At 34.5% G+C, this 27,809-nt stretch overlaps 2 protein-coding genes and 1 pseudogene across 4 annotated transcripts; 2 read left to right on the top strand and 1 right to left on the bottom strand.

The window, feature by feature from the left end:
• The first annotated feature begins 103 nt into the window (after positions 1–103).
• LOC120158295 (CSC1-like protein At4g02900) lies at positions 104–6,025 on the top strand. Its single transcript, XM_039169170.1, is given in 12 exon segments — positions 104–435; positions 640–789; positions 1,369–1,504; positions 2,419–2,520; positions 2,730–2,846; positions 2,977–3,057; positions 3,643–3,983; positions 4,185–4,430; positions 4,836–4,981; positions 4,984–5,159; positions 5,257–5,490; positions 5,685–6,025. Coding segments are annotated over 12 exon segments (2,256 nt in total). The 5' UTR covers positions 104–121; the 3' UTR covers positions 5,898–6,025.
• Positions 6,026–7,446: 1,421 nt separating this feature from the next.
• On the top strand, positions 7,447–11,069 carry LOC120158456 (isoamylase 2, chloroplastic-like). 3 transcript variants are annotated; one of them, XM_039169285.1, is made up of 3 exons: positions 7,447–7,607; positions 7,842–7,911; positions 8,258–11,069. In XM_039169285.1, exon 3 carries the CDS (start codon positions 8,350–8,352, stop codon positions 10,939–10,941), a length of 2,592 nt encoding a protein of 863 aa, XP_039025216.1. In that variant the 5' UTR covers positions 7,447–7,607; positions 7,842–7,911; positions 8,258–8,349; the 3' UTR covers positions 10,942–11,069. The 3 variants fall into 3 exon arrangements, with proteins under 3 accessions (XP_039025216.1, XP_039025215.1, XP_039025214.1); XM_039169284.1 differs by lacking the exon at positions 7,842–7,911 and having other exon boundaries at positions 7,591–7,607; XM_039169283.1 differs by lacking the exon at positions 7,447–7,607 and having other exon boundaries at positions 7,636–7,911.
• Positions 11,070–11,399: 330 nt separating this feature from the next.
• LOC120158331 lies at positions 11,400–14,521 on the bottom strand (annotated as a pseudogene).
• Positions 14,522–27,809: the final 13,288 nt, after the last annotated feature.

The following is a 27,809-nucleotide window of genomic DNA, read 5'->3' on the forward strand; positions in this document are numbered from 1 at the left end:
GTCAGGTTGGTTTTCGTTTCTTCCTCTGGTTTCTCATGATTACCCAAAATCTAAGGATGGTATAAACTAAGATTTCAGTGGCTTTTATTTCAAGGTAAATTGCACCAGCCGGGAAGGAAATATGGCTAACCTTCGAGATATATCCGTTTCAGCTGCATTGAATCTTCTTTCTGCATTTGCATTCTTAGTGGCTTTTGCAATATTGAGGCTTCAACCAATTAACGACCGGGTTTACTTTCCGAAATGGTATCGGAAGGGGGCAAGGAGCAGCCCTAGTCGATCTGGACCAACTGTCAACCAATTTGTCAACTTAGATTGGAAGACATATATTAGATTCTTGAATTGGATGCCTGCAGCTTTGGGAATGCCTGAACCCGAGCTAATTGATCATGCCGGGCTCGATTCTGTTGTATATATTCGAATTTACCTTCTTGGGTAAGTTTTCTTTAGATGCCCGTTTGGCTGCTATTTCTGTTATTTTTCCAAATTAAGGAACAAAAAGTGTGGTTAGACATAGTAACAAATAATATACTAATCTTTTATGAGAATTTGGAAGTGAAATATACTATTTAGAGTTTCATATTGTTCTTTGCTGTGGATGAAGCAGTCTAAAATGATTAAGATGCCTTTTATTTGCAGCTTGAAAATAATTGTCCCCTTGGCTGTTCTTGCTTTCTTAGTTTTGGTCCCTGTCAATTGGACGGGGGAAACATTAGAGAGTATCAAGAATCTGACATTCAGCGACATTGACAAGCTGTCAATATCAAATGTTCCAGATGGGTCAAAAAGGTCAGGAATAACTTCTTTTTTTTTGCTCTTTTTTCTTATCAAATGCGATATTCTGATTGTCATCCCGAATTCATCAGTTATAACATGGGAAAGTTCTCGTGCAGTAACGTAAAATATAGGGTTGAATGGTTCAAACCAGGGATTTAAATTACGGTTGTACCCGTGTTTTTTGTTGCAGCTGTGTTTATCACAATTGCGAACATAACAGATGTTATTGAGGTCATTACGGGTATCGTGGTCATGCAATAACGGTTTCGGATGGCACCATTGACCCTATAATGGCCGCTATTCTGATAGCAGTCCACTATTTAAATACCTGGTTCAAACATCTGGTGCCATCAGTCAGTCTATATTAGCACAAAGCAAATGTAAAGCTTGTTTTTAGTACTTTCATTTCTGAGCATTTTAGAGATAAAAAAACCTGTTTTAGGCCCGCATTCAATTAATATAGTACCTTGCATCTTTTCCTTTTCAACTTTTACATTCACTTGAGTAGTGTTATACCTTAAAATTTTCATTTTTTCTAAAATATATGTTTAATTTCTTTGTTATGAGAAGGTTCCGGCTTATCATTTTCAGGTTCTGGGCTCATATTGTTATGTCATATGTATTTGCTCTTTGGACCTTTTATGTGCTATATGTTGAATACAAAATAGTAGCTTCTATGAGGTTAAAATATCTGGCATCAGAAATACGTCGTCCTGATCAATTCACAGTAAGTTTTTTGCTTTGTTCGCTGGCTAATGCCCATGCTGTTGTTGTGTTGTTATTTAGAACTGCTGATTATCTTAGACAGGTTGATTTGTTATTGCACTAGAATTCCTAATTAAAAACATCAAAACCCATGCATATTCTGGTACTGGCACCATATCTAGTTTGAAGACTTGAAGTACTCAGATTGTATGTCTTGCAACAGCTTCAAACGGCTACCTTTAAAATTTTCAATTATCATCAATAGTATTTCATATTTTATTCTCATTAAAGTTGCAAGTTAAGATGTTTTATTTTTGATGAAGAATTTCAGATGTAGTATTGAAATCAGATACAGACCTAAAGTTATGCTCCTTAACGTATCAGACAATGAAATAGTGAAGTTTTGCTTAGTATTAATCAAGTATTTTAGCACATTATGAAGTTATACGTCTAGTATAAATATGAACTGTCGTATACCTTCCTAACGATCAGGCTTTATGAAGTATATTTGTCGAAGGCATTTTATTATCATTGAATTTGGCACTCATCTTCAAGGATGCCCCCCTCTTTTCTCGTCCCCCAGTTTGGTCTTTCAGGATCATTGTTCTGTTATAACTGCTTAGGCAGTATCATTGCTCCTTTATTCACCTGAATGTTTTTAGGTACAATGAGCCTTGGGCTCCATGACGGGAGGTAGCCCTCTCCCATTTCATAAACAGGGTCCTTCATCTTAGGACTAAAGATCCGACCTTGAATCAAAACGACTCACTGTTGGTGTAAGATAGATGGCAGTTGTGACAATTATTTGCAGCTGCCTATCATGTTTGAAACAATCAGTATAGATGTGCATGCATGCTAGAGCATTTCTATCACACCCCAGCTTTAGCACTTGTATTTAATTTTCCTTTCTTTTGTTTACTTTAATATGTTTCGCAGGTTCTAGTGAGAAATATTCCGCCTGATCCTGATGAATCAGTTAGTGAGCACGTTGAACATTTTTTTCGTGTAAATCACCCTGATTTTTATCTTACTCATCAGGTTTGTTTCTTTGATAAGTTGATTCACCTATGATAATTTGTCTGGTAAATAAGTTCTATGTAGCAGTAGTACAGGGGAGGAGGATAATAGGCCGTCTCACATGGAAAATAATAAAACCTTGCAATTTTTTGTACTGATGGTGCCTCTATATTTTTGTTTGCCACTGATAAGTTTCTATAACATACTGCTTTACTCTGTAACTTTGATAGGTTGTATATAACGCAAATAAGCTTGCAGAGTTGGTTGAAAAGAAGAAGAGTTTACAAAATTGGTATACTTACTACCTTAATAAGTATGAGAGGACTTCAAAGAGCTCGACCACTAGGGTAATATATTTGCTTGACAAACTTATTACTGACATTTATTTAGCTCCATTTCATTTCTCGGTGGAATAATAGTTAGTTCCATATTGATTTTCAGCTGCCCAGTTAATTATCAAATATTTTGTAATTATAGACAGGTTTCTGTGGTCTATTTGGCGATAAAGTTGATGCAATCGATTATTACTCCTCGGAGATTCAGAAGCTGAGCGAAGCAGTAAGTTTCAGTGTATTGTAGTGACTGTATTAGGGATTTTTTTTTTCAATTTCATGTATGCTTGTTTCTTGCAATACTATGTACCTTTTATTCTTACTTTTACAATTATCATTACATCTTTTGCTATAATCATTCTTGGCATAAAGGGAAGTAGTTCAAACAATTTGGTAGCATTGCTTATCTCAATGCTGAACCTCTGTTATATGGCTAAAGTTTCCAATAGGAGTCTATATCTTTTGGAAATTGTTATACTGTTTCTCTTGGTTAAGAATCACTCCTTCCTTATGTCCGCATTCCACACACACATACATTGACTTGTAAGAGTCAGAGAACTTGTTCTGTCAATTTCTTATTCAATTAAGGAAAGAATTCACAGGAGCAAAACAATAATACAAATAAGATGATATATAGTTAATTTTCAGGAAATGTCATATACTCTCCCTCCTTTTCTTCCCTTCTCTTTATAAGGAATACCAGAAAACATGAAGCTGTTTTGTTGAAGACAACAATAGAGTGTTGTTTTTTGGCTTCTTTTAATGTTTAATTTAGTAACAAGGAAACTGTAATGTTGTCATTTTTATATAGGAAGCTTCAGAAAGAGAAAAAGTCCTGAGTGATCCAAATGCTATAGTTCCAGCAGCTTTTGTTTCATTCAAATCCCGATGGTCAGCAGCTATATGTGCTCAAACTCAGCAATCGCATGACCCAACAATTTGGTTGACAGAATGGGCTCCTGAGCCACGTGATGTTTATTGGAGTAATCTTGCTATACCATATTTTGATCTTACTATTCGGAGGTTGCTCATGGCCGTTGCACTATTTTTTCTTATTTTCTTCTTCATGGTCCCTATAGCTTTTGTTCAATCTCTAGCCAATATTGATGGGATTGAGAAGGTTTTTCCTTTCTTGAGGCGATTAATAGAAAAGTAAGTTGCTTATCAGTGTTGTTTCGTTAAAGTAGCATTTCTTTGTCTGCCCTCAATATTTTCCTCTATATGATCAGTCATCATACGTTTGGCCTCTAAATGTATCCTGAATTATATCTCCATCTTGTTTAACATTTCAACTATTGTCAACGTTCTAAGACTTGAAGGAGAAATTTCAATTGTTGGAAAACACTTTTTCAGGGAGTCTGTCAAGTCCTTCATCCAAGGGTTTCTTCCTGGGATTGTACTGAAGATATTTCTTATTCTACTTCCAACAATTCTTATGACAATGTCCAAGATAGAAGGATTTCCATCACGCTCATCTTTGGATAGACGATCAGCTGGGAAATATCACCTATTCCTTCTCGTCAATGTATTTCTTGGGAGTATTATCACTGGTGCCGCATTTGAGCACCTTAAAATTTTCCTTCACCAGCCTCCAACAGAGTATGTACCTAACTATTTCCAGAAAAATTGATGGATTAACACACTTTATATTACGTGACAATATCTTCTGACAGACATGTAGCTATTTGCACTGAACTACAATGTGCCAATTCATTAGGTATTATTATAAACCCTTTCTGTGTTTTGGTGACCAGAACTGAGACACGGTACCTTCATAGTTTTTAATCCATGTTAGACCTCTGATTTTGTTTCATTCTTTTTACCATTTAGTTCCTTCCATTCTGTTTTCAGCTGCAGTGCATTCTTTTCTCTGTAATAATCCTATTCATGCGCAGCTCCTAAGATCTGAACTCTCCTCATGCTATTTATATTATGCTGTTTTATTTGACCATACCAGACAATATGCAGGTCTGATTGACTGGAGATATTGTGTTACTTATGCAGGATTCCGAAAACCGTTGGTGAATCTATCCCGATGAAAGCCACTTTTTTCATTACTTATATAATGGTTGATGGATGGGCGGGGGTTGCTGCAGAAATCCTCAGATTAGTACCTTTAATAATTTTCCACCTGAAAAATATGTTTTTAGTGAAACAGAACAAGATAGGGAGGAAGCAATGGATCCTGGTTGTCTAAACTTTGCAACATATGAACCAAGGATACAACTGTATTTCTTGCTCGGACTTGTTTACTCTGCTGTCACACCTGTACTTCTTCCTTTCATCATCATCTTCTTTGCTTTTGCCTATGTGGTATTTCGTCACCAGGTATTTGCTGCTCTTAGCTGTATGAAGCTTTGTAGCTTCCCTATATTGGTATAATCCTCACCCGTTCTTGGTTTGCACCTTTGTTTCATGCTGCAAGGTTATCAACGTGTATGATCAAAAATATGAGAGTGGAGGGTCATTCTGGCCAGATGTGCATCGACGTCTGATCATTGGTTTATTAATATCTCAACTTCTTCTAATGGGGTTGTTGAGCACAAAGAACATCGAGAAATCAACAATTGCACTCATTCCTCTTCCTATTATGACCATCTGGTTTCACGTATACTGCAAGGGCCGTTTCGAATCTGCATTTGTAAGGTTCCCGTTGCAGGTAAGGAACACTTTCAAAGGAAAAACATTAATATAAACGAGTATATTTACAAGATACTGTAAATATGTTATATGCCCTTAATACTTTTGCTAGTCTTTCCTAACTGATGATAGTCTATTTAGTAGGAAAAATTAACATGTTTCTTCCTTGATCTTTATCTGGATGACACTTTTTTTTTAACTATTAAAACACAGGATGCAATGATCAAAGATACACTCGAACGGGCAACGGAGCCGACCTTAAACTTGAAAGACTACCTTAAGGATGCTTACATACATCCAGTTTTCAAGGGCAGAGACTACTTCGAGAGCCCACAATTGGTTTCGGATGAAGAGAGCAACACGCTTGTGATGACAACAAGGATGGGTAAACATTATGCAGAATCCATTTTTACAAACAGTAGTTAGAGATAGAAGAAACCAGCCTCATTGTTCAGTATTAGCATTTGGTCATCATGTTGTTCTTGTAGATATACGAGATTTTTGTATTGAGTTGTTGAAATGTAGTCCCAAAGATGATTGAAACAAATTGCTTATACAATGTTCACAAATTTGTTCAAAATGAATTTATGATGCTGCCATAAACTCTCTTGCTTTAACATTAAAAAGAACTTAATCAGAGAAGTGGTACTCATGAGAAATTATTTAGGTAAGGCTTAATTTCCAAGAAGTGCCCAAACCATACATTTTGTGCTGAATAAGTGCCTACAATAATTTTTGACACTTCCAGATGCTTAATGTTACAATTGTTAGCCCTTTAAGAGCTCGAGACATAACGGTCGTTAAATAAAAACTGTTATCTATCATTTATTGACACGTGTCCTTGATTGTAATTTCTTTTTCATTTTTCTATAAAATTTGAATATATAAAAATTAAAATAAATAAAATATTAATATTTTAATCCTAATATTTTTACCTAAAAGTAAAAAACCTAAAATTTACCACAACCTCCTTCCTTTTCTCTTCCACACCCATTTTAGGGAGAGAAGGGGAAGGAGGATCGTGATAAATTTTAGGATTTTTTACTTTTAGGGTGCGTTTGGTTCACGGAATGTAAGATTACCAGTGGGAATAAAAGATTACCAAAGAATATGATTACTGGGAATGTTGTATTTTGTGTTTAGTTGGTTTAGTATGAATGTATGATTACCGTGTTTGGTTAAAAGAATAAAAGATTATTAGAATGTATATTTAATCAAATTGTCCTTATTATATATGTTGTTTTTTTAACAAGTTGAATTCTACTATAATATTACTATAAGATATTTATATATTTTCTTTAAAAATTTAAATTCATAAAATTTATATAATATTTTTTACAAAATTGAAAATATAAAAAGATTTAATGAAAGGGTAAAATTTTATTTTAACGCTTGAACTTCATATAAAATTTTAATTATAGACTTTTTTGTAAATCTAAAATAGTTTAAGGATAAATTTGTAATTTAACCTTCGTAGAATTTTTATTATTCAATGACAGAAAAATGATATTTTTGAAGAAAAAAATTTAAGGGCATTTTAGTCTAAAATGTTGGTAATCCAACAATACCTAAGGGAAGGGGTAATGACATTCCCGGTAATATATCCCAAAAATCCACTATTGGTAATAAAACATTACTGTGAATGAGATTACAGGCCAACCAAACGGAGAATGTGGATTTCATTCCCCTAGTAATCTTATATGACTTGAACCAAATAGCCCCTTAGGTTAAATTATTAGTATTAAAATATTAATATTAATGTTTTATTTATTTTATTGTTTACATATTCAAATTTTTTAAAAAATAGACGTGTAAAAAAATAAATTGATAACGATTTTTATTTAACAGCCGTAATATTTCGGACATCTAAAAAACTAACGTTTATGATGTTAAATATTTGGATGAGCAAAAAATAATATACACACGAAAACACACCGTTTAAGTCACAAATCACATAGATAATAAAAAAAAAAGGGGTAGATCAGAAATGAATGTGGTTGTGCGGTCGTTACGAAAGCTATAAATTGCAAGCAACGACAAATCTGCACTGATCTGACTTACTACACCCATTTCTCGTTTTCCCTTCTCATTCTGGGCTATCTCAGTCGGATTTTCAGCTTTTAGAATCCAAATGCTGTAAGTTTTACTCTCTGTTTCTTTTTCTTCTGCCACTTTTTTTTTTTTTTAATTTCTTGATTATCTGGGATCATAACTGGCTCTATATGCTTCTTTTAACAACTGGGTATTAGCTAGATTTTCATTACGAACGGTTCATGTTTTAAGTTTCCAAATTTCCTTAGGCTGCCGGTTTCTTTTAGTTTCGATTTTCATGTATGAAAATCTTTCATTTCTTTTCTGCATTCTCTACAGGAAATGCTTGACGTTCTACAATTGCATTCGTTAGCATGGATTCGATTGCTTTTGATACAAGGAAACTGGGGTAACTGTTTCTGTTTTGAATTTGTTATGGATTCTATGTTAGCAGTTGTTAATTGATTTGTTAATAACTGTAATAGCTTTGTATATAAACAATTATGCAAGAAATGAGAAATATCAGAATTCAGAAGTGGTTTCCCGATATTGCTTCATTCTCTCAATTCTCACTCCATTTAAGCTTAGTTTTATCGATCACCGTTTTGTCTCTTCGGTGACTGTTCATCATCTCTGCTGTATCAGCTTTCTGGGTCTGAATCTTTTTAAGGTCTTGATGTCTAAAACCAGCCAAAATAGTTATTTTGTTTTAGTTTACTGATTGAATGAACTAACCCTTTCTTTATTTCGAGCAGAAAGTCATCTGTAATCCAGTAAGAAAAATTTTCCTCCTTGTAAAGATTTTGTTCGCTATCTGGTTCAGAATCATTTTCTACTGCAAGCATATATGGCTAGTTTTTGTTCCTTCTTTAAAATAGGGCCCCATGGCCTGAACCTTGGAGCCACTGAATTGTCTAAATTCTCGGTTGTCACTGGTTATCTTTGTAAAAACAAAATGGGACAGAGCCTTCAGAGAATAGATGAAGGAAAAAAGTTTTTACCCGGAGAAATTGTACAAAATGCCACGCTTCCTCCTCGGAGCATTGGTTTGAGATGCTTTGCTGCGTCACAAGTTTCTGAACAATCATTCCCTAAAACTAGCCAAGTTGAAGAACTGAAAAATCTATCGACTTTTCTTTTTAGTACTGAAATTGGTGGTCAGGTCAAAGTTTTTGTTGGGAAGAAAAGTGTCAAATATGTAGTAAATTTTGAAGTTTCATCGCTGCAGTTGTCCAGTGATGACAATCAGCTGGTGCTAAGTGGGGGCTTATACAGATCCGATCGTGATATAAAAAACATGATCATTGAAACCCCATTTATAGCGAGGTCTTCCAGTGAGTTAGCACTTGAGTTGGAATTTGAAGCTAAAGAAGTCCCATGCTACTTCTCGTTCCTTCTAAAAGCCTCATCAAGTGCAAATTCGAGCGGCTCGGAAATCAGGAGCCAGATGAAGTCTAGTTTTTGTGTACCAATTGGTTTTGATCAAGGGCATCCATCTCCATTGGGTCTTTCCTTTTCAACTGATGGTTCAATGAACTTTGCAGTCTATTCAAGAAACGCTGAAAGTTTGGTCCTGTGCTTGTATGATGATAATGCATCAGAAAAACCTGCTTTAGAGCTTGATCTTGATCCTATTGTTAATAAAACTGGTGACATTTGGCATGCTTCTATAGAAGGTTCATGGACCTTTGTGAGCTACGGTTATCGATGCAAGGGAAACAGAGACACATTCCATGCAGAGCGTGTTCTTTTGGATCCTTATGCTATGATAATCGGGAGTTCCATTCCTAGTCATCATGAGTCCGGTTTGCTTCTGAAACATCTTGGGCGACTAATGAAGGAGCCTGCTTTCAACTGGACTGGTGATGTTTTTCCAAACATAACTTTGGAAAATTTAGCAGTATATCGTTTGAATGTTATGCGGTTTACTGAAGATAAGTCTAGTAAGCTACCTGCTGATGTTGGAGGGACTTTCTCAGGTGTAACTGAGAAGGTACAGCATTTCAAAGATCTTGGCATCAATGCTGTCTTATTAGAGCCAATTTGTACATTTGATGAGAAAAAGGGACCATATTTCCCATGTCATTTCTTTTCTCCAACAAACCTGTATGCGCCTTCTAATGGTTCTGTATCTTCTATCAATTCAATGAAGGGGATGATTAAGAACTTGCATGCCAATGGTATCGAGGTCTTCCTGGAAGTAGTTTTTACCCATACTGCCGAGGGTGGATCCCTGCAAGGACTTGACAATTCATCCTATTATCACAAGACTGGTATTGAAGATTCAGAAGCTAGAAATGCTTTGAACTGTAACCACCCCGTTGTTCAACAGTTGATTTTAGATAGTCTCCGGCATTGGGTGACTGAATTCCACATCGATGGTTTCTGTTTCATTAATGCTTCATGTTTGTTGAGAGGATTTCACGGTGAACACTTGTCTCGCCCTCCCTTGGTTGAAGCAATAGCTTTTGATCCAGTGCTGTCCATGGCTAAAATCATTGCAGATTGCTGGGATCCATATGACATGATGCCGAAGGAAATGCGTTTTCCTCATTGGAAGAAATGGGCAGAAATGAATACAAAGTTTTGTACCGACATACGAAACTTTTTGAGGGGTAAGGGTGCTCTGAGTAGTCTTGCTACACGGCTTTGTGGGAGTGGAGACTTATTCTCTGATGGCCGAGGCCCAGCATTTTCGTTTAATTTTATCGCCAAGAATTTCGGACTTCCTCTTGTGGACTTGGTCAGCTTTAGTAATGCCGAGTTAGCTTCAGAAATAAGTTGGAACTGTGGGGAAGAGGGACCTACAAGTAAAACTGCCGTGCTCGAAAGAAGACTCAAACAAATTCGTAATTTTATTTTCATTTTGTACATTTCGCAGGGCGTTCCTGTTCTTAACATGGGAGATGAATGTGGCCAATCTTCCGGCGGCTCCCCATCATATGGTAGCAGAAAATATTTGGATTGGAATGCTATGACAACAGGTTTTGGTATTCAAACAACAAAGTTCATCTCGTTTTTGAGCTCGCTAAGAATAAGGCGAAGCGACCTTCTTCAAAAACGGAACTTTCTCAAAGAAGAAAACATTGCATGGCATGGAAGCAATCAGTCACCACCAGGATGGGAAGACCCCACATGCAAATTCCTGACAATGACATTGAAGGTTGATAAAGCAGAGGACCAGCTGAATCCCGAGGCTTCTGAACTAAAGGGTGACCTGTTTATTGCCATTAATGGAGCTGATAAAACAGAGACCATAATCCTACCCCCGCCTTCCGAAGGGATGGCATGGCGTCAATTAATTGATACGGCATTACCATACCCAGGCTTTTTCTCTGTTGATGGTAAACCTGTTCGTGAGCAAATGGTGGGGTTAGTTGCTTATGAAATGAAGTCTCACAGCTGCACTTTGTTTGAAGCTTGTAATGACAACAGTTAATGTAATCCAATTCCCCTCCATTTTCTGCGCTGAAAACCTTTATAGACCAGTAAATGCCATACGCACAACCTTCTTTTCTGTATCATTACATTTGTAGAATAATTTTGTAATGGCAACAGATTGAAGTATGCAAAAACATGGATGGCTTTCGATGTAAGCAATTCTTTTCAATAAATTATAAACTGTTCCTATATAAACTTCAGGTGAACTGCTTTTGGATTTTCGATTGCTCGATACGCATGAAGAACAAACTTTAAAAACATATTTACAGAAATGTTAAGAGATTGGTTTCTTTCAATTCCCCCCACATGCTATGACCACTGGTCCCATTTCAATTTTGAAACATAAACGTAAAATTGTTCTTTTCTTTTTTAATTTCATGCTCCTAGACTTGGTAGCATAATAGTAAACATTCTTCTGTTTTCTCTTGGGAACACAAAACCAAACATATGACCCACTCTAAAGTTTTATGATCTGATCTTGCGCCCAACAACCCCCCCTAGAAGACTAAACATAAACAAACTGAAACAGCATTGCCAGAACCAAATTACAGCTGAAAAGAAAATAGGACAGTCAATTGTCACGGTTGCAATCTTTGCTCAAGTCCTGACACAAACACTTGTAATCAGATATAGAGATCTCATATAGTTCATCCGGGGTCTTCTTTTCTAGTTCCGTTGATTGAAAAAGAATCAAAGCCGCAGTTAGCTTTTCCATCACCAAGTCTGACCACATGCTGATGGTCTTGGCCACGCATTAGCTTACACAGTCTCATCACAGATATAGAATCTTCGTATGGGTCATGAATTCCTGACTGGATATCATACCTGTAAAACAATACACCACGATGCTGGTGAAGAAAAGGGGTAAAAGAAAAAGAGAATACGAGGAGAGAGGAGCAGGGAGAGCAAGTTTATTTTATCTAAAATTAAATGTAGATCCTGATATAGCAACTTGCCCTGGATATGTTTTGGTAAGGTGCTTCAGTGAGTGGCTAACAAGATTCGTTTTCATCAATGGACGGTATTTTGCAGTGTCCCTGTACAGTAGAAAAAAGCCAGTGTAACGGAAAACATTTCTGCATATCTCTATTTTACAAAGGTTAAAGATACGAAAAAAAAAAAAAGTTCCTTCACAAATATTCAATATTGATTAATAAACAAAGCATAGGATTTAATAAGATGCAAGAACAGATGAGTTAATTTGTAAAGGATATTGAATGGCACCTATTGTACCAAGTGTTGCCGCTTGCCATTAATCAGTTATATGTTAATATCAAGACATGTTTCACCTACAAGTGAACTAGGTTATGACAACTGAAGAAGAAGGAAACACAAGAAATGAAGCAGAAAGGGTTTCATTAAAAATTAAAGGCACCATTTTCAATAGATTCATTTGTCGAAGGAAAGCCTAGTCATTGTATAGCCTTTGAAATAGTTCAACCTACCGCTGCAGATGGCCAGGATACTTCATCCTCAAGCAGTCCAAATCATGCTGTTGCCATGACCCACGAGAAGCCTAGCCATCCCTCCATCCGGAGGTATCCTTCCAACAGACTCTCCATTGTACAATATTTTCGTGATTTTATCTTGCACTTCATTAAGTGGCATGGCATCTCTCAGATGGTCTTCTGTTAGCCCAGTTACTTCATCTCTGAACATATGAATAAAGGCATGATAGGTAGCCCGTTCCTCTTTAAAATGACTTTCTTTTTTAAATCAAAATGGACAAAATGGAGAGAATGAATACCTGTAATTAGTGACAGGAATTTGGGGTTGAACATATGTATGCAAAATTATATTCTCATCTTCATCAACAAGACACACCCTAGCACAAAGGTCAACTGATCCATCACTTCCACCACCTACCATTTCACAATCCATAGCAACGGCTCTTTGAACTTTTCCATTTTGAATTTCATTCATGATTGAACCGGCATTAGATTCTATACAAGATGTGATCTTTGTTCCCTGCAACAACAACATAATATTTAGGTTAGATCAAGTTATGACTAAAAACAAGTTATAATGTAATATGAATGTGTTTTGAAAGTCCCTAAACATAAGTCACCCAATCATCCAGTCTCAATCTCAGCCAAAATATACTTCTTTTTCCTTGTTTTCATTATTTATTTGACATAGAACTTAGAAATGAGGCATCCAAAATACAAAAATATTATAGACAATTTAAAAAGCGAAGTGGAGTAAAGCTCTATAAGTGATAAGGTTCTATATTAGCAATTTAATACTTTCACAAAGCTTACTTACAAGGGGAACAGGAGCTATTATGCGGCACATTTGCTTATGTTCATCAGGGGCAGAGGGGCTATCCAAAACTCTTAAACAATGAGTGCAACCCCGTTATGCAAAAATCTTGGAACATTTTGTTTTCGCTAGTGGATCTACACAGAAAGAAAAAGATCGGAAAATGGCACAATAAAAAATTGAAAATTGAGAAAAAAAAAACATGCAGATTATCTTACTATTAATATGTTCCCGCACCGATTCGAAAGATTTACAATGCTTTTGACACACCCAACATCTAGGTTGATGAACTGAATGGTACGAGATTTTCATGTGCTCTATAAGATGCAGCTTTCTATTAAATTGTTTATAGCATGCAGGGCATTTATGCCTGAAAGAGAAAAAAACGAACAATGAAAAGTTTACTTTAATGACACATTTGATACATAAGTAATAACACAAGGAAAAGTCTTAACCATTACATGAGTTTCAGAAGAGTTTGCCTAATATAGAAAAGAATTAGTATAACTCTAAACTTGAAGATAGAAAGATGAGTAAAACTCATGTAAAAACAAATACATATTCAAAATAAGGCATATATATTCCTTATCTTTATTAAGCCATGTGAGTGGCTAAAAATTAACTAGTTAAGGCAGTTCATCACTGCCTCATGTACTAAAACATGAGAAAAAATTATCACTCAACAGATCGTAGCATAAGTGCATTAGAAGCACGCACAATGCATCATCATCATCGAACAAAGGCAATACCATCTTAAAGATCCAAATAAAGAGAAAATCTTTCAGAGTGTTGCAAGAACAAAAGGCTACTGAAGCATCAAATTACAGTATTGTACTTCAATAAGTTTAACTCTACTTGTTGATTCACTAAGTATACTTAAACTCGGTGTCAATAAATAGAAGCAACAACAAAGTATGGGGTTAGGTGAAGAAAAATTTAAAAAATTTCACCATTGCAGCTGAGAAAGTAGCATTAAGCAATTAACTAAAAAAATCTAGAAGCGAAGAAAAACGAGTGACTCCCATAAAATTACGAGAACAAAAAGGAACGAAGTAAATGAGTTACTTTCTTTAGTACCCCTGAAGTAAAAATCAACTAAAAGCGAAGTGAACCAATGACACATTTTCTTCCACAATTCCCCAGGTTTTCTAAGCATCCAAACATATATCGTAAATATATGAGCGAAAATCAGGGAAGAAAAAAACAAAGGGCTGCTTTAAGATGTAAAAAGAGAAACGAAACCTTTGGGTTTGGGGTTTCGGAGGATCGGTGTCGGAGGCCATCGGAATAAGCACCGGAGATCAAAAAATAATAAAAGGACGAGAATTTTTCAGGTATTTAAAAACGTAGGGGTTGAAGGTTTTGGACCTTTTGCTAAAAGGAACTACGATGCCGTTTTGAAGGCGGCCTCCATAAAAAACAATAAAACGACGATGCCTTTTGGTACTGGTTGTAGCCTTGTACAGCGTAGCATATGTATTTGCTAAATTTTATATTTTTAGTATGATCTTATTTCATTTTTGTGTTAAATTAAATAAAAATGAAATACTGAAATGATAATAAAGTATAATTTTAGGACTAAAATATTATTTAGCCCAAAAAGTGAAAAATTATAAATATAATCTTCTAATAACATGGAAGAAGAAAAACTCTCATGAATCAATGACGTAATTTAAGTTTATAACGTTATCGTCACGAAATGAGTGAAAAACAGAGTTGCCAATCGGCATGGTTCCTTGGCCTCATAATAATCATAGGGATGTGGTTGTGGCGACTTCGTTATCCGATAAGGAGGCGTGTAAGGATCAACCGGTTGATGATAATGTATATAAGATGGCCGTTGATGAAATGTTGGTGGCAGCGGTGGTGGCCATGCATAATATCTCGGCATTGGTCGGCCCAAGGCCGCCAAATGGTTTAACAATACTCTTCTTGCCAAACCAACCAGAAAGCCCGAGTTTATTCTTCATGATGTCGGATGACTTTGTAGTAGTGTCTTCAAGTTCATTACGAACAGCCTGATCGTCTCTGCCTTGTTCATTGTCATTAGATTTATCAGCAAAAGAACATGTCTGGTTCTTGTTGAAAATCAAAGGTTGGCACCGAATGGTGCATGGTAAAAAGCAGCCAACTTTTGTTGACAATTTAGTAATGGGAAAAATTGTAAATTTAGTCTCTGTACTTTAGGTATTACAAATTAATCTTTTCAATATAAATACCCTAACCCATTAAGCTTCAAAATCATCCCTGTCGATAGTCATTTTTCGTCCAATAATATAGTATTATTTTATTATATTAATATTATTATTATTATATTACAATTATTATTATCATATTATTATTATTACCAATATTACAAAATCGGAGCCCAGTTACAAACGAAGACTCGAAGGCCCAAGACCCGTGCCAGGCCCATGAAGCCCAAAACCCGATTAGGGTTTTCACATCTCATCTTAGCCGCTAGCATCTACAACCATTGGATCTGGAGAGATCCAACAGTCCAAATCCAATCTAGCAAGAATCCTAGGGTTCACCAACCCTAGGGACTATTCCGGCGCTGCCTCCAGATGGTCCACTCCAACGTTGCCACGCCGCCGCAACCTCCAACGGAAGGATCTAGAAGAAACAAGGAGAACCGCACACCTCGCCCTATGGTGAGTCACCATCGTAGATCCGGTGATTCACCAAAATGAACGGTGGTCCAAGGCCTTCCGAGGCCTATAAAAAGCCTTGATTTCCCTTAAAAAAAAGGAACACAACGGCAAGAACGGGAAGAGAGCAAACAACACCAACGAGCAATAAACAAACCAAAAGGAGAAGAAAAGAAAGGAGATCTTACTTTCGTCGAAGCCCAAATTTCATCAGAAAAGTTGTTTTACCGAAGGTAAAATCTTAGATCTAGGTCGTTTTGAAGGTTTTTAGGAAAAAGGGAGGGTGGTTTCGGGTTTAGGGTGTTTCAATCTACGTTTTGAGCTATTTTAATTTTTTTCGACCGTGAATAGAGACCGAAATAGTGATCGTCGACGTGAATAGTGATCGGCTGGTGGTCAGCCGGTGATCGAAATAGTGACCAGCCAATGATCAGAGCTCCCTCCGATGAGAGAATTTAGAGAGAAGTTAAGCAAAATTGAAAAATGAGGAGATGAAGGTCATTTTTGGCCATTTAAGGGTATTTATATCCTCACCAAAACTACGTCGTTTTGGTGAAGGGTGTCTCTGTAATTTCCTACATGAGAAAACCATGTCTTCAATACCTATACTTCGTAAATTTTCCATTTTAGTCATTAAAATCAATTTAGATATATTTTTATTCTATTTTCGAATTTTATTTTATTTATAATTTAGTCACTTTCTCATGTTTATATATTTTATGGTAAATAACGTATTTAGTCCTTTTAAAATTAATATTTTATATATTACTAACTGAATAAAATTAAGGATAAATTAGACTACTAGTATAATATTTTTATTATTTCGAATTATGACCAATAATATATATTTTTTAATTAATCCTATTATTGTTTTGGTTATTATTTAATTGCAACTTTACTTATTTTATTATTACCTTTTACGTTTAAAATATTTTAAATATAATACATTTTTATTACATATATATATATCCTAATAATATATATAATGTTTAAAATATACTATGTTCACTAGTTTTTTTTATTATATTTAAATTCCACGTTTTTTATTAATTATAATAAAAACCCATAGTGCTATTATATTAATGTTTAAAAATATACTAATGTTCACCAAATAATGACTAATTAAAATAATAATAAAAACCAATAGTGCTATTATTAATAAAAGGTAGAAGCATTATAATTAAAATAATAATAAAAACCCATAGTGTTATCACATATGTATATTATAATATATACTAATGTTCACTAGTTTTTTTATTATATTTAAATTCCACTTTTTTTATTAATTATAATAATTTTATTTTATTTTTTTAAAATATTTATTTTATTTCTTAACCTTTTTTGAAAAATAATCATAATATCTTATACTAATTAATTTAATTAATTTTATAATTTAATTAAAGAATAACATTTATTTAGTTTTTTAATATATAAACATTAAAATTCTTCGCATTTACTTAAATATTTACTTCATATAGCATTAATTGCATTGTATATATATGTGTTTTATACTGTATATAAGTTTGTATTTATTGCTTAGAATTAATTTTAATTTGTTTATATGTAGGTTATTTGTTCCTTCATGTATATATTTGAAGCATTAATTCATAAATAGAATTTTGACATAAACATTAAACTCGAATCAAAATAATTTGATTAAAGGTAATATTCAATCATTTTAATATTGTCGTAAAGTAACTGTCTTAACGTATAAGAAAGTTATTTTCGATAATTTTAAAACGAAAGTATATCCTTTTAAGTGACACCTATTAAATACAATTCATTTTTAAAATTAAGGGATTGAGAAAAATATCATATTCTTTTAATTAAATTCATCGAGAAAAGACTGTTAGATCGAATATATAGTCTCGTCTTGCGATATTTAATTAGTTGAATATCCCTATTCTCATTAAATATTGGTAAAATAAATAATTAATTAATTGTTTGATATGTTTATTTATTTAATTTTGGCATGTGTTTTCAAAGGTTTTTTAAAATGTTCGATCTGAAATAATTAAATATTTGTTTTCAATCTTAACATTATTTAGGTATTATTATTTTTAAATTTAGAATGGAATTCCAATATTTCTTTATTTCGATTCGAGTAAGATCGATTGCTTCAAGGTATGATAGATCGATTCTCGATAGGAAATAATTAGATATTTTTATTTCAAAATTTCAAAGAACATATATTCTAGGGGATTTTAAATAAATTAAACTCGAATACATTTTATTGCAAAGACAATTAATTAATCGACTAGGTACCGATTTAGGGCGTTGTAGGGGTGCTAATCCTTCCCCACACGTAATCGACTCCTGAACTCAAAATTTGGTAACGCATACCACAAATTTGTCGTTTTAATTAAAATTAATATTTTATTTAAATGACAAATATATTTTTGGGTGTCCAATCACACCCTAATCAAAGATTGGTGGCGACTCGCGAACTACGTTTTTATCACAAATTTATCACACTAAAATCATTTTCGAAGCGGGACCACCCCTTTCCCCATCGGGTAAAAGACCATTTCGACAGCTTGGCGACTCCGCTGGGGACCTTTAGAGAGTCAGGCCATTAGTCGATTAATAAATTGTCTTTGCAAATAAAATTACAAGTTCATTCTAATTTGGTTTTTGATCCCTTGTTTGGTTTTAAATAAGTTTTGTTTGCATTTGGACTCTTAATTTGCTTAACCACTAAATAGTTGTACTAATCTGTTTGATAATGTTTTCAGATTAAATAATTGTTCAAGGTCTTGAGTTTTCTGTTCAGAGTTGTTTGCTTTGTTTTCACTTTTCCTCAAACACTGCACAACTGCATTTGCATAACATGAGCTAAAACCTCGTTTCGTCCTATTTAAGTAGGAGTAAGTAACTACTCCCTCGTGTGGTTTTCACCTCCATGCGGGATAGTGAAATGCTCCTTGGGCTCACACCTTATGATCCTCGTGAGGTTTTCACCTCCGTAATGACAAAAGGAAGTGTGTCCCCTCAAATTGAACTCGATCCGAAAGCCTATGATGGGCTAGGATTGAGGGCTTGGTAGTCCAAGGGGACACCAACAAAGGACAATTCATTGACCATTTATACCTTTAGATCCAAACCCAGCATATAATAAACCTAGAACTTAAGTCTAGTCAGAGCCTCACCCAAATAAGTTTCGTAAGGTTACACACAAGGAAAAGCATGTTGTGTCTTTTAATTTACTTAATATTACTTTATTTTCTGAACAAATGTATGTGAACTAGAAATCATGCGGTTAGGTTTATTTTTCCAAACAAAGCATGGAACTAGAAAGCATGAAGTTAGGATTTTTATATAGATACCATTATATATAATATATTTTCTTTTCATTAATTGGTACTAACCATTTTATTTTTATTATCTTTATCTATTTTAGATATATTTTGTTTTACTCTAACTTGTTTATATTGATTTCTTTTGTTTGCATGGCATGATCATGACATGATTAGAAGGTGTTGATTTAAGAGTGATCATCAAAATAAAAGATTCATTATGGATAAAGGGTTTCATGATCAAGTAAACTATAGCACAGCTAGGGAATGGAATCCTGAGGAAACTCCGAGGATAGAAGAGAGTTATGTGCCCAAAGATCGTATGTCTGTAGAAGAGAAAATGGAGATATAAGAGATAAGAGAGCAAATGTCCAAGATGATGGATAGAGTATCTGTTTTGGCCAAAGGAAAAGAGATTCATGCATAAAAAGAGAGAGAGCTCAATGAACATAATCCTGATATCTTAGATATACAAGGGACTTCTGATCTTAACCAATTTGAGATATCATACACAGTCATCATTCGTATCAACAAGTTTTCTGGATATACCAAGGAAATGGTGACAACTGTAGAAGTTCCCAGAGATGAAAAGAAGTCATGCAATCAGAATTCGTCGGTATTTAAGAGTCTTTTCGTAATATCGAAAACTCAAGATCAATCCAAGATGAAAGGTGGTTCTCATTTTAATGATATCCCTATATCATATAATGAATTATACGAGAAGCTACTAGAAGCGCGAGAGGTAGCTCCATACTATGTGAAACCGTGGAACCTCCATATCCGAATTGGTATGATATCAATGTTCATTGTGAATATCATGTCGGAGTTCAAGGAAATTCCATTGAGAATTGCACATCTTTCAAGCATCGAGTTCAAAATCTTTTGGATTATGGAATTTTAGAGTTCAAGGTAAAGAAGCAACCTAGTTTGGTTATTGATTATACTACCAGGTCGATACCAAAAGTATTCAGAGGTAAGAGTGTCAGTGGGGGCGTCAAGAAGGAAGAAGATCTACAGAAATATGAGGCTTAAGTTCATCATTTGAAAATTGAAAATGATAAATTGAGTACAGAAATGGAAACCATACGTAAGGATTTCCAAAAGATTAGTCAAACGTTTCAAAAGGCTAGTTTAGGAAATACCCTGGACGAGCGGATAACAGGTGTCATTAAACTGAAAAAGAATTACAAGACACACGAAGGTCTAGCCAAGAAGTTTTCTCATGATTTGTGGATTACAAAAAAAATGCTCAATACAACTGTCATCAATTTGGAAAGATGTCAAGCCGAAAATCAAATGTTGAATAAGGTTATAATCAATATGGAAGATTCATATCATATCCATCAGTGTGGAATTGAAGCAGAACTAGAAGACATTAAAGCCAAAAATAAGAAATTGAGGAAATTTGTGGATCTTGCACAAGAATTCCTTGATCACAAAAGTTCTCTTACAAGAGAAAATGAACAATGTTATCTACAAAATCCAATAATTAACATACAAGATGAAGGAAAAAGACAATGTCATAAAGGAAGTTGCTGCCCAGGCAAGCAATGTGGCTCATAAACTGGTTGATTTAGCTAGCTTTACGCAAGAGTTAAAACAGATTGACAACTCAACACCTGAGCATAAGTGGAAGTTAACTTGGCTTTTGAGAGAGATAGAGAAGTTAGGTGTTAAAGATATCCCTTATCTGTAAGTTTGTTTGATGTATCAAAACTTTTGTGTTCAATGAAAGTTGTTTTAAGATAATCACTCTTGAATGACACATTTTGCATACATGCATTTGCATTGCATAATTTGCATTCTCATTTATGCATTTTCACATATACATCATAACTATTTATTTAAGTATTATTTTATTCAATAATTATAAGAACATGTAAATAATTCATGAAAGGTTTTGTAACAGTAAAACCGAGATCATTCATTCATATTACTGTACCATCATGGAGCAATCTCATGATGGATCACAAGATCAGTTGCAAGAACAATTTGATGGGTTACATCAAGATACGAGGAAAGAATCATCGGGATCTTTACAAGATGGATTGAATCATATGGTCCAAGTAATGGAAACTAGGATTGCTGATGAAGAATATATGACCATTAAAGAGCAACTGTGCTATCAGATTAATGCATCGAGAATGATAACATACCCTGGGGTATCCCATTCAAACTTAAAGAATAGTCTCAGTAACTATGCACAACATGAGGAAATATTCAAGCATGTGAAGGAAGCAATCAGATCTATGAAAGGTGTTAATGCCTCCCACAAAGAACTAGAAGCAAGAGAACTCAGTTTGGTTCCAGATTTGGTTATTCCCAATAAATTCAGGATGCCTGATTTTGAGAAATATAAAGGCATCAGTTGTCCCCTAATCCACTTGAGAATGTTTTGCAGAAAAATGGAAGGGTACCTAAATATTGATGATTTGTTAATTCACTCCTTCCATGATAGTATCGTTAGGCCAGCAATAGTGTGGTACAATCATTTGAAATGAGAGCAGATTAAGAATTGGGTTGATTTAGCTGATGCATTTTTGGGGCAATATCGATATGTTAAAGGCTTAGCTCCCAAATGTAAGGATCTTCAAGAAATACAGATGAAAGCCAATGAAAGATTTAAAGAATATGCCTTAACATGGAGAGAAGTGGCATCACAAGTTCAACCTCCCATGATAGAAGAAGAGATATCATATATGTTTCATGATTCCCTTCCAGCTCCTTTCTATGAGTTAATGCTGGCAAGTTCGAGAGATGGATTTAAGTATATTGTGACAAGTGGAGAATTGATTGAAAATGCAATCAGAGAAGGAAACTTAAAAGTCACATCCAAAAGCCCGCCTGATCAAAAAGCGAAAGCTGATGATGTGAATGAATGTCACATCCAGAATCCCCATAATCGTAAAAGAAAAAGAGTAATTAGTGGTTCAGACCGACCAAAGAAAATCTCACGATCAAGAAATACTTTGCAGGTATTCCAAACTTCTATCTCAGATCTGTACCCTCATTTGATTGAGAGTCAATACATTACATCAAGGCCAATGAAAGTGACACCAAACTCTTCTGCTCATAGCTATGATCAAGATAGTGTTTGTGATTTCCAATTAGGGGTACTTGGACATTCTACGGGGAATTATAGGTTAATGTTAAATGATATAGAGATGCTTGTTGATTATGGGACATTGACACGATAATTAGTGGAACAATGGATGATAAACTCAAGTGGGGCATCAAAGCATGATTAAGTCAATTGTCATCACATTGGATGAGTAATAGGGGAGTTAGATAAATAAGTGGAAGTTTTTATCTACCACAGTTGCATTTCATTTTCAGCATCTTGTTTGAACTTGTTTTTTCTCAGTCTTCTTGTAAATTTATATATTGCTTTTATGGTTATGAGCAAGGAATCAAATTTTAATCTTGAAATATTTTAGTATCAAGTAAATTTTTCAAGAATTATAGATCTTTGGCAAGTGGTAAAATTAGAACTCTCATATTCTATACAATTACCTGATATATTCTTGGTCTTTATAAAAAACAAATCCTGACATTTCATTTATCTAAGACTCTGAAGTAATGTCTTATTTGTTTTTGAGACACCAAATCCATATGTTTACCTTCTCGGGTAAAGCTGATTGGTTTATGATACTACCTTTCACCATATATGGCTTCAAAAGTCACACATTTTTCCTTCCAAATATAAAATCTTCATACTGGTGAAACCAAAATACCTCAAAAGTACCAAAATTTCCAAATTATCCATGAATCTTCCTTTAAGAAGAGATGAGATGGGGCATCATGTATCAACTTTTCGAAGAGAATTTCGAGTGATTAGGGCATACTCAAAGCAAGAAGAAGAAAGAAGAAAAAGAGAGATTGATTTAGATAAATATATCATGCATTAATTATATTGTTTTCATATAAATAAAGTTAATCTTGAATATTCATAACCCTGGGATATCTCTTTTCACAAAGATTTATGTGTATGAAATGATGAACGACCTTCTTTCATTTATCCCTTTATAAAATGAGAAAAATATCTCTTGTTGTCCCCATTTGAGCCTGAATGATTTTTGTTCTGATTCAACCCTAACTAAGGATCACCCTCCACACTGGGGGCAAGGTGAAGGATATTTGCTCACAAGAATAAAGATCGTCAATCCAGTTTTATTACTAAGACAAATCTCCATGAAGTAAAGAGAATTTTGAACCACAAGGTATGTCAAATACATTGTGCTTGAAGATCAATCCAGTCAAGAATAACGAAAGAATTTCTGAAATGCAAGAGGAAAAGAAGGTAATAAAAGCAATTGGAGTTTTATACTCATACATCAGAGGAAAAAAAAAAAAAAGAAAAAAAAAAAAAAAAAAAAAAAAGAAAAAAAAGAAAAAAAAAAAAAAGAAAAAAAAAAAGAAAAAAGAAATTGAATCAAGATGGATGACTCATTGAGCCTCAAGTTACAAGGTTGATCAAGTGCAATCAGTTCAAAGATTTATATTCAACAAGAAGTGCAAAAAATGCTGGAGATATAAGAAAATGGAAACGAACCCAAAAATTGGCAGTCTAGAGGGATCCAGAAAAAAAATGCAAGTAGCAAAGCAGATCCAAGTCAAGCAAGGCAAGATTGAATGCATCAGAATGAATTGATCCTTAGTTCAATTACCCTTAAACACTTATTTGGGCCTTTTTATCCCTTTCTTTAATAACCATGAACCTTGGCCAACGTTACGTACTTGAAAAGTCCATTCTAATCATACATGGATCTCTAAGTAAGAGAGACTATCTTCAGATTTTATTCCGCCTCTCAGGATGGATTTTTATTTATAAAAATTATTTTTTAAAATCTTTAATGCATGATATGAAAAATGATAAAAGGGGGTTCAAGATGTAAATTTTGAATAACATTTTGAAGCCAAAGGAGGATTCGAGTTGAAAATCTAAAAAGGCGACTCGAGTATTGAATATTGCAACAATGATATAAGAGACAATCTTAAGCTCTTGATGTAGCACTGCACATCCCAAAGATGTTCCTGAGATTCTGGAATCAAGAAGTATCTCTATGAGATGAGCATAACAACCATTTCTTCAAGTTAGTGGACGCTCAAAAGAGACATATATACTAGACCAACCTGAAAGAACTTACCTTTCCAGAATTAACCTACACCTTAAGTCAGTCAATAATTTTGACACTTGCCATTGGATTATGATTTTTAAATGATTTAAAAGAGTAATTGATTTATTTGATATTCTTTGAACTCATGCTTATGATTTGATTCAATTGTAAGCCTGTAAGGGGCAATATTTTACAAAATTCTTTCATTCTTTAATAAAGAAATAAGGAAAAACATTTTCAAACATGACAGTCTCAAAGGAGAAAGGTCTTTGAAGCAAGTTGATGCCTATTATACCTCTATTGGAAGAAAAAGAATAAACGATGCCATAATGATGAAGCATTTCACATTTTTGAAAACAAGTGATTCGAGAGACCAGAAAGTCTAGAGAATTGAACTTGTAACACTCTCTTGTTACATTATCATCAATTCATTAACAAGGATCACCTCATTTGACAAATGGAGAACATATCTCAGGGCATAGCAAAAAGGCAAGAAAGCGATTCGTCAAGAAGAAGATAATTACGTTCTTCTGAAAATGCACATATCTCAGACATTTCTGTTAGAATGATTGATTATTTCTTAAGTTTGTGACAACATGAAGAGAATCCCTCAAGTTACTTAACAACATTTTTGTTTAGTAACGATGGAATGAGAGCATTCAAGAATAACAGATTTGGTCACGAAGAGAGCTACAAGTACTTACAATGAGGCATTACCAAAGTTGTACCTTGTAAGAATCATGAGATTCAAATTCAATGGACATTGACAGTGAACCTTTTGATTTGAAGGTTTGATGTATTTTTGAATGTCCATATTATCTATGTGGGTATCTTGAAAGCTCACATCAGCATGAAAAGATAGAAGTTTCATGCGGGGCATCTTAAAGGCTCACATCAACGTGAAAAAGACAGAAGTAATCCATGTGGGACATTTTGAAGGCTTGCCTTAGTATGAAAATTTGGTACATTTTGAAGTCTCATTTAAGACAGATATAATCCATGTGGGGCATTTTGAAGGCTCATATCAGCAAGAAATAATTTTGAATGTTTATATTAGCAAATGTTGGGGCATGCTAAAGGCCTATATCATCTTGTGGAAAGATCATTGAATTGAGAAAATATTTCCAATGAGACATAAATGTATGAAGAATGAAAATGGTGAAACAATGACAATGGAGTTGACCATCTATGATCATCATACGGTTGCATTATCCTGGTAATTTCAACTACATTGATGCTGACAAGTTAAGGCATCCCACCTGTATTATCAATGAACTTTGTTCTTTGGTATCATTGTAACGCCATAAAAAAGCTTTGAACATCATGCAAAGAGTTTTCCTTGTTGAAAAATCTAGGCAGAAGCTATAGGAAAAGATGAATGTGTTGTCAAATGTTATACGAACCAGTAACTATGGTGCTGAACCAATGTTGCAATCATATGGTATTCCCATTTGTTGACCCAAGATAAAGATTAATCTCTGCTGAGTTTAGCATATTTACATCTACATTCTCCAAGGATGATAGATTCTCATTTCAAAGATGAAAGTTTTATTGGATTTTCACACAAGTTCAAGAACAAAATGGGGACACTGAGGTCGTAATTCTGATTGCAGCAAGAGTTCCATAAATGAAACATTTCTTCTGAGACTTTAATGTAAATGGAGGCAAAGAAGACACAAAGATGCAATTTGATCAAATGACTTTTCAGAAATACAAAGCCTGATATCATAAGTTGCTACATTGATATCTGAAGTAAACCTTGAAAAGGAATGATCAAGTGGAATAAGATCAAATTCGCCACTTTTGAGTCAAATGAATATTGAATCAGCATTCATGTATTCATAAGAATATCATTTGCATAATAGAAAATGTATTACATTGATACATTTGATTGCATTCAAATCTTACTTTTACAGATTTTCAGATAAAAAAAGATTCATGATGACAAATACCTTACAAATGGAATGTAGAATTCAAATCCCAAATGCAGGAATCACGTTAGGAGAGGCAAACATCTGAAGAATATTATTGTTTTCGATCTGAAATAATTAAAAAATACTCTTCTTGCCAAACCAACCAGAAAGCCCGAGTTTATTCTTCATGATGTCGGATGATTTTGTAGTAGTGTCTTCAAGTTCATTACGAACAGCCTGATCGTCTCTGCCTTGTTCATTGTCATTAGATTTATCAGCAAAAGAACATGTCTGGTTCTTGTTGAAAATCAAAGGTTGGTACCGAATGGTGCATGGTAAAAAGCAGCCAACTTTTGTTGACAATTTAGTAATAGGAAAATTGTAAATTTAGTCTCTGTACTTTAGGGTATTTACAAGATTAATCTTTAAGCTTAAACTATAAATACCCTAACCCATTAAGCTTCAAAATCATCCCTGTCGACAGTCATTTTCGTCCAATAATATATTATTATTATTATTATTATTATTATTATTATTATTATTATTATACAATTATTATTATCATATTATTATTATTATTATTACAAATATTACAAAATCGGAGCCCAGTTACAAACGAAGACTCGAAGGCCCAAGACCCATTCCAGGCCTAGACCCGTGCCAGGCCCATGAAGCCCAAAACCCGATTAGGGTTTTCACATCTCATCTTAGCCGCCAGCATCTACAACCGTTGGATCTGGAGAGATCCAACAGTCCAAATCCAATCTAGCAAGAATCTTAGGGTTCACCAACCCTAGGGACTATTCCGGCGCTGCCTCTAGATGGTCCACTCCAACGTTGCCACGCCGCCGCAGCCTCCAACAGAAGGATCTAGAAGAAACAAGGAGAACCGCACACCTCGCCCTATAGTGAGTCACCATCGTAGATCCGGTGATTCACCAAAATGAACGGTGGTCCAAGGCCTTCCGAGGCCTATAAAAAGCCTTGATTTCCCTAAAAAAAGGAACACAACGGGAAAAAGGAGAACAACGGCAAGAACGGGAAGAGAGCAAACAACACCAACGAGTAATAAACAAACCAAAAGGAGAAGAAAAGAAAGGAGATCTTACTTTCGTCGAAGCCCAAACGTCATCGGAAAAGTTGTTTTACCGAAGGTAAAATCTTAGATCTAGGTTGTTTTGAAGTTTTTTAGGAAAAAAGGAGGGTGGTTTCGGGTTTAGGGTGTTTCAATCTACGTTTTGAGCTATTTTGATTTTTTTCGACCGTGAATAGAGACCGAAATAGTGATCGTCGACGTGAATAATGATCGGCTGGTGGTCAGTCGGTGATCGGAATAGTGACCGGCCAATGATCAGAGCTCCCTCCGATGAGAGAATTTAGAGAGAAATTAAGCAAAATTGAAAAATGAGGAGATGAAGGTCATTTTTTGCCATTTAAGGGTATTTATATCCTCACCAAAACTACGTCGTTTTGGTGAAGGGTGTCTCTGTAATTTTCTACATGAGAAAACCATGTCTTCAATACCTATACTTCGTAAATTTTCCATTTTAGTCATTAAAATCAATTTAGATATATTTTTATTCTATTTTCGAATTTTATTTTATTTATAATTTAGTCACTTTCTCAT

This window comes from Hibiscus syriacus, unplaced genomic scaffold (genome assembly GCF_006381635.1).
Source record: "Hibiscus syriacus cultivar Baekdansim isolate YM2019G1 unplaced genomic scaffold, ASM638163v2 tig00111311_pilon, whole genome shotgun sequence".
Lineage (NCBI taxonomy): Eukaryota > Viridiplantae > Streptophyta > Magnoliopsida > Malvales > Malvaceae > Hibiscus > Hibiscus syriacus.

Coding starts and splice junctions, on each gene's coding strand:
- LOC120158456 (XM_039169285.1), top strand. CDS start 8,350: ATGGCTAGTTTTTGTTCCTTCTTTAAAATAGGGCCCCATGGCCTGAAC.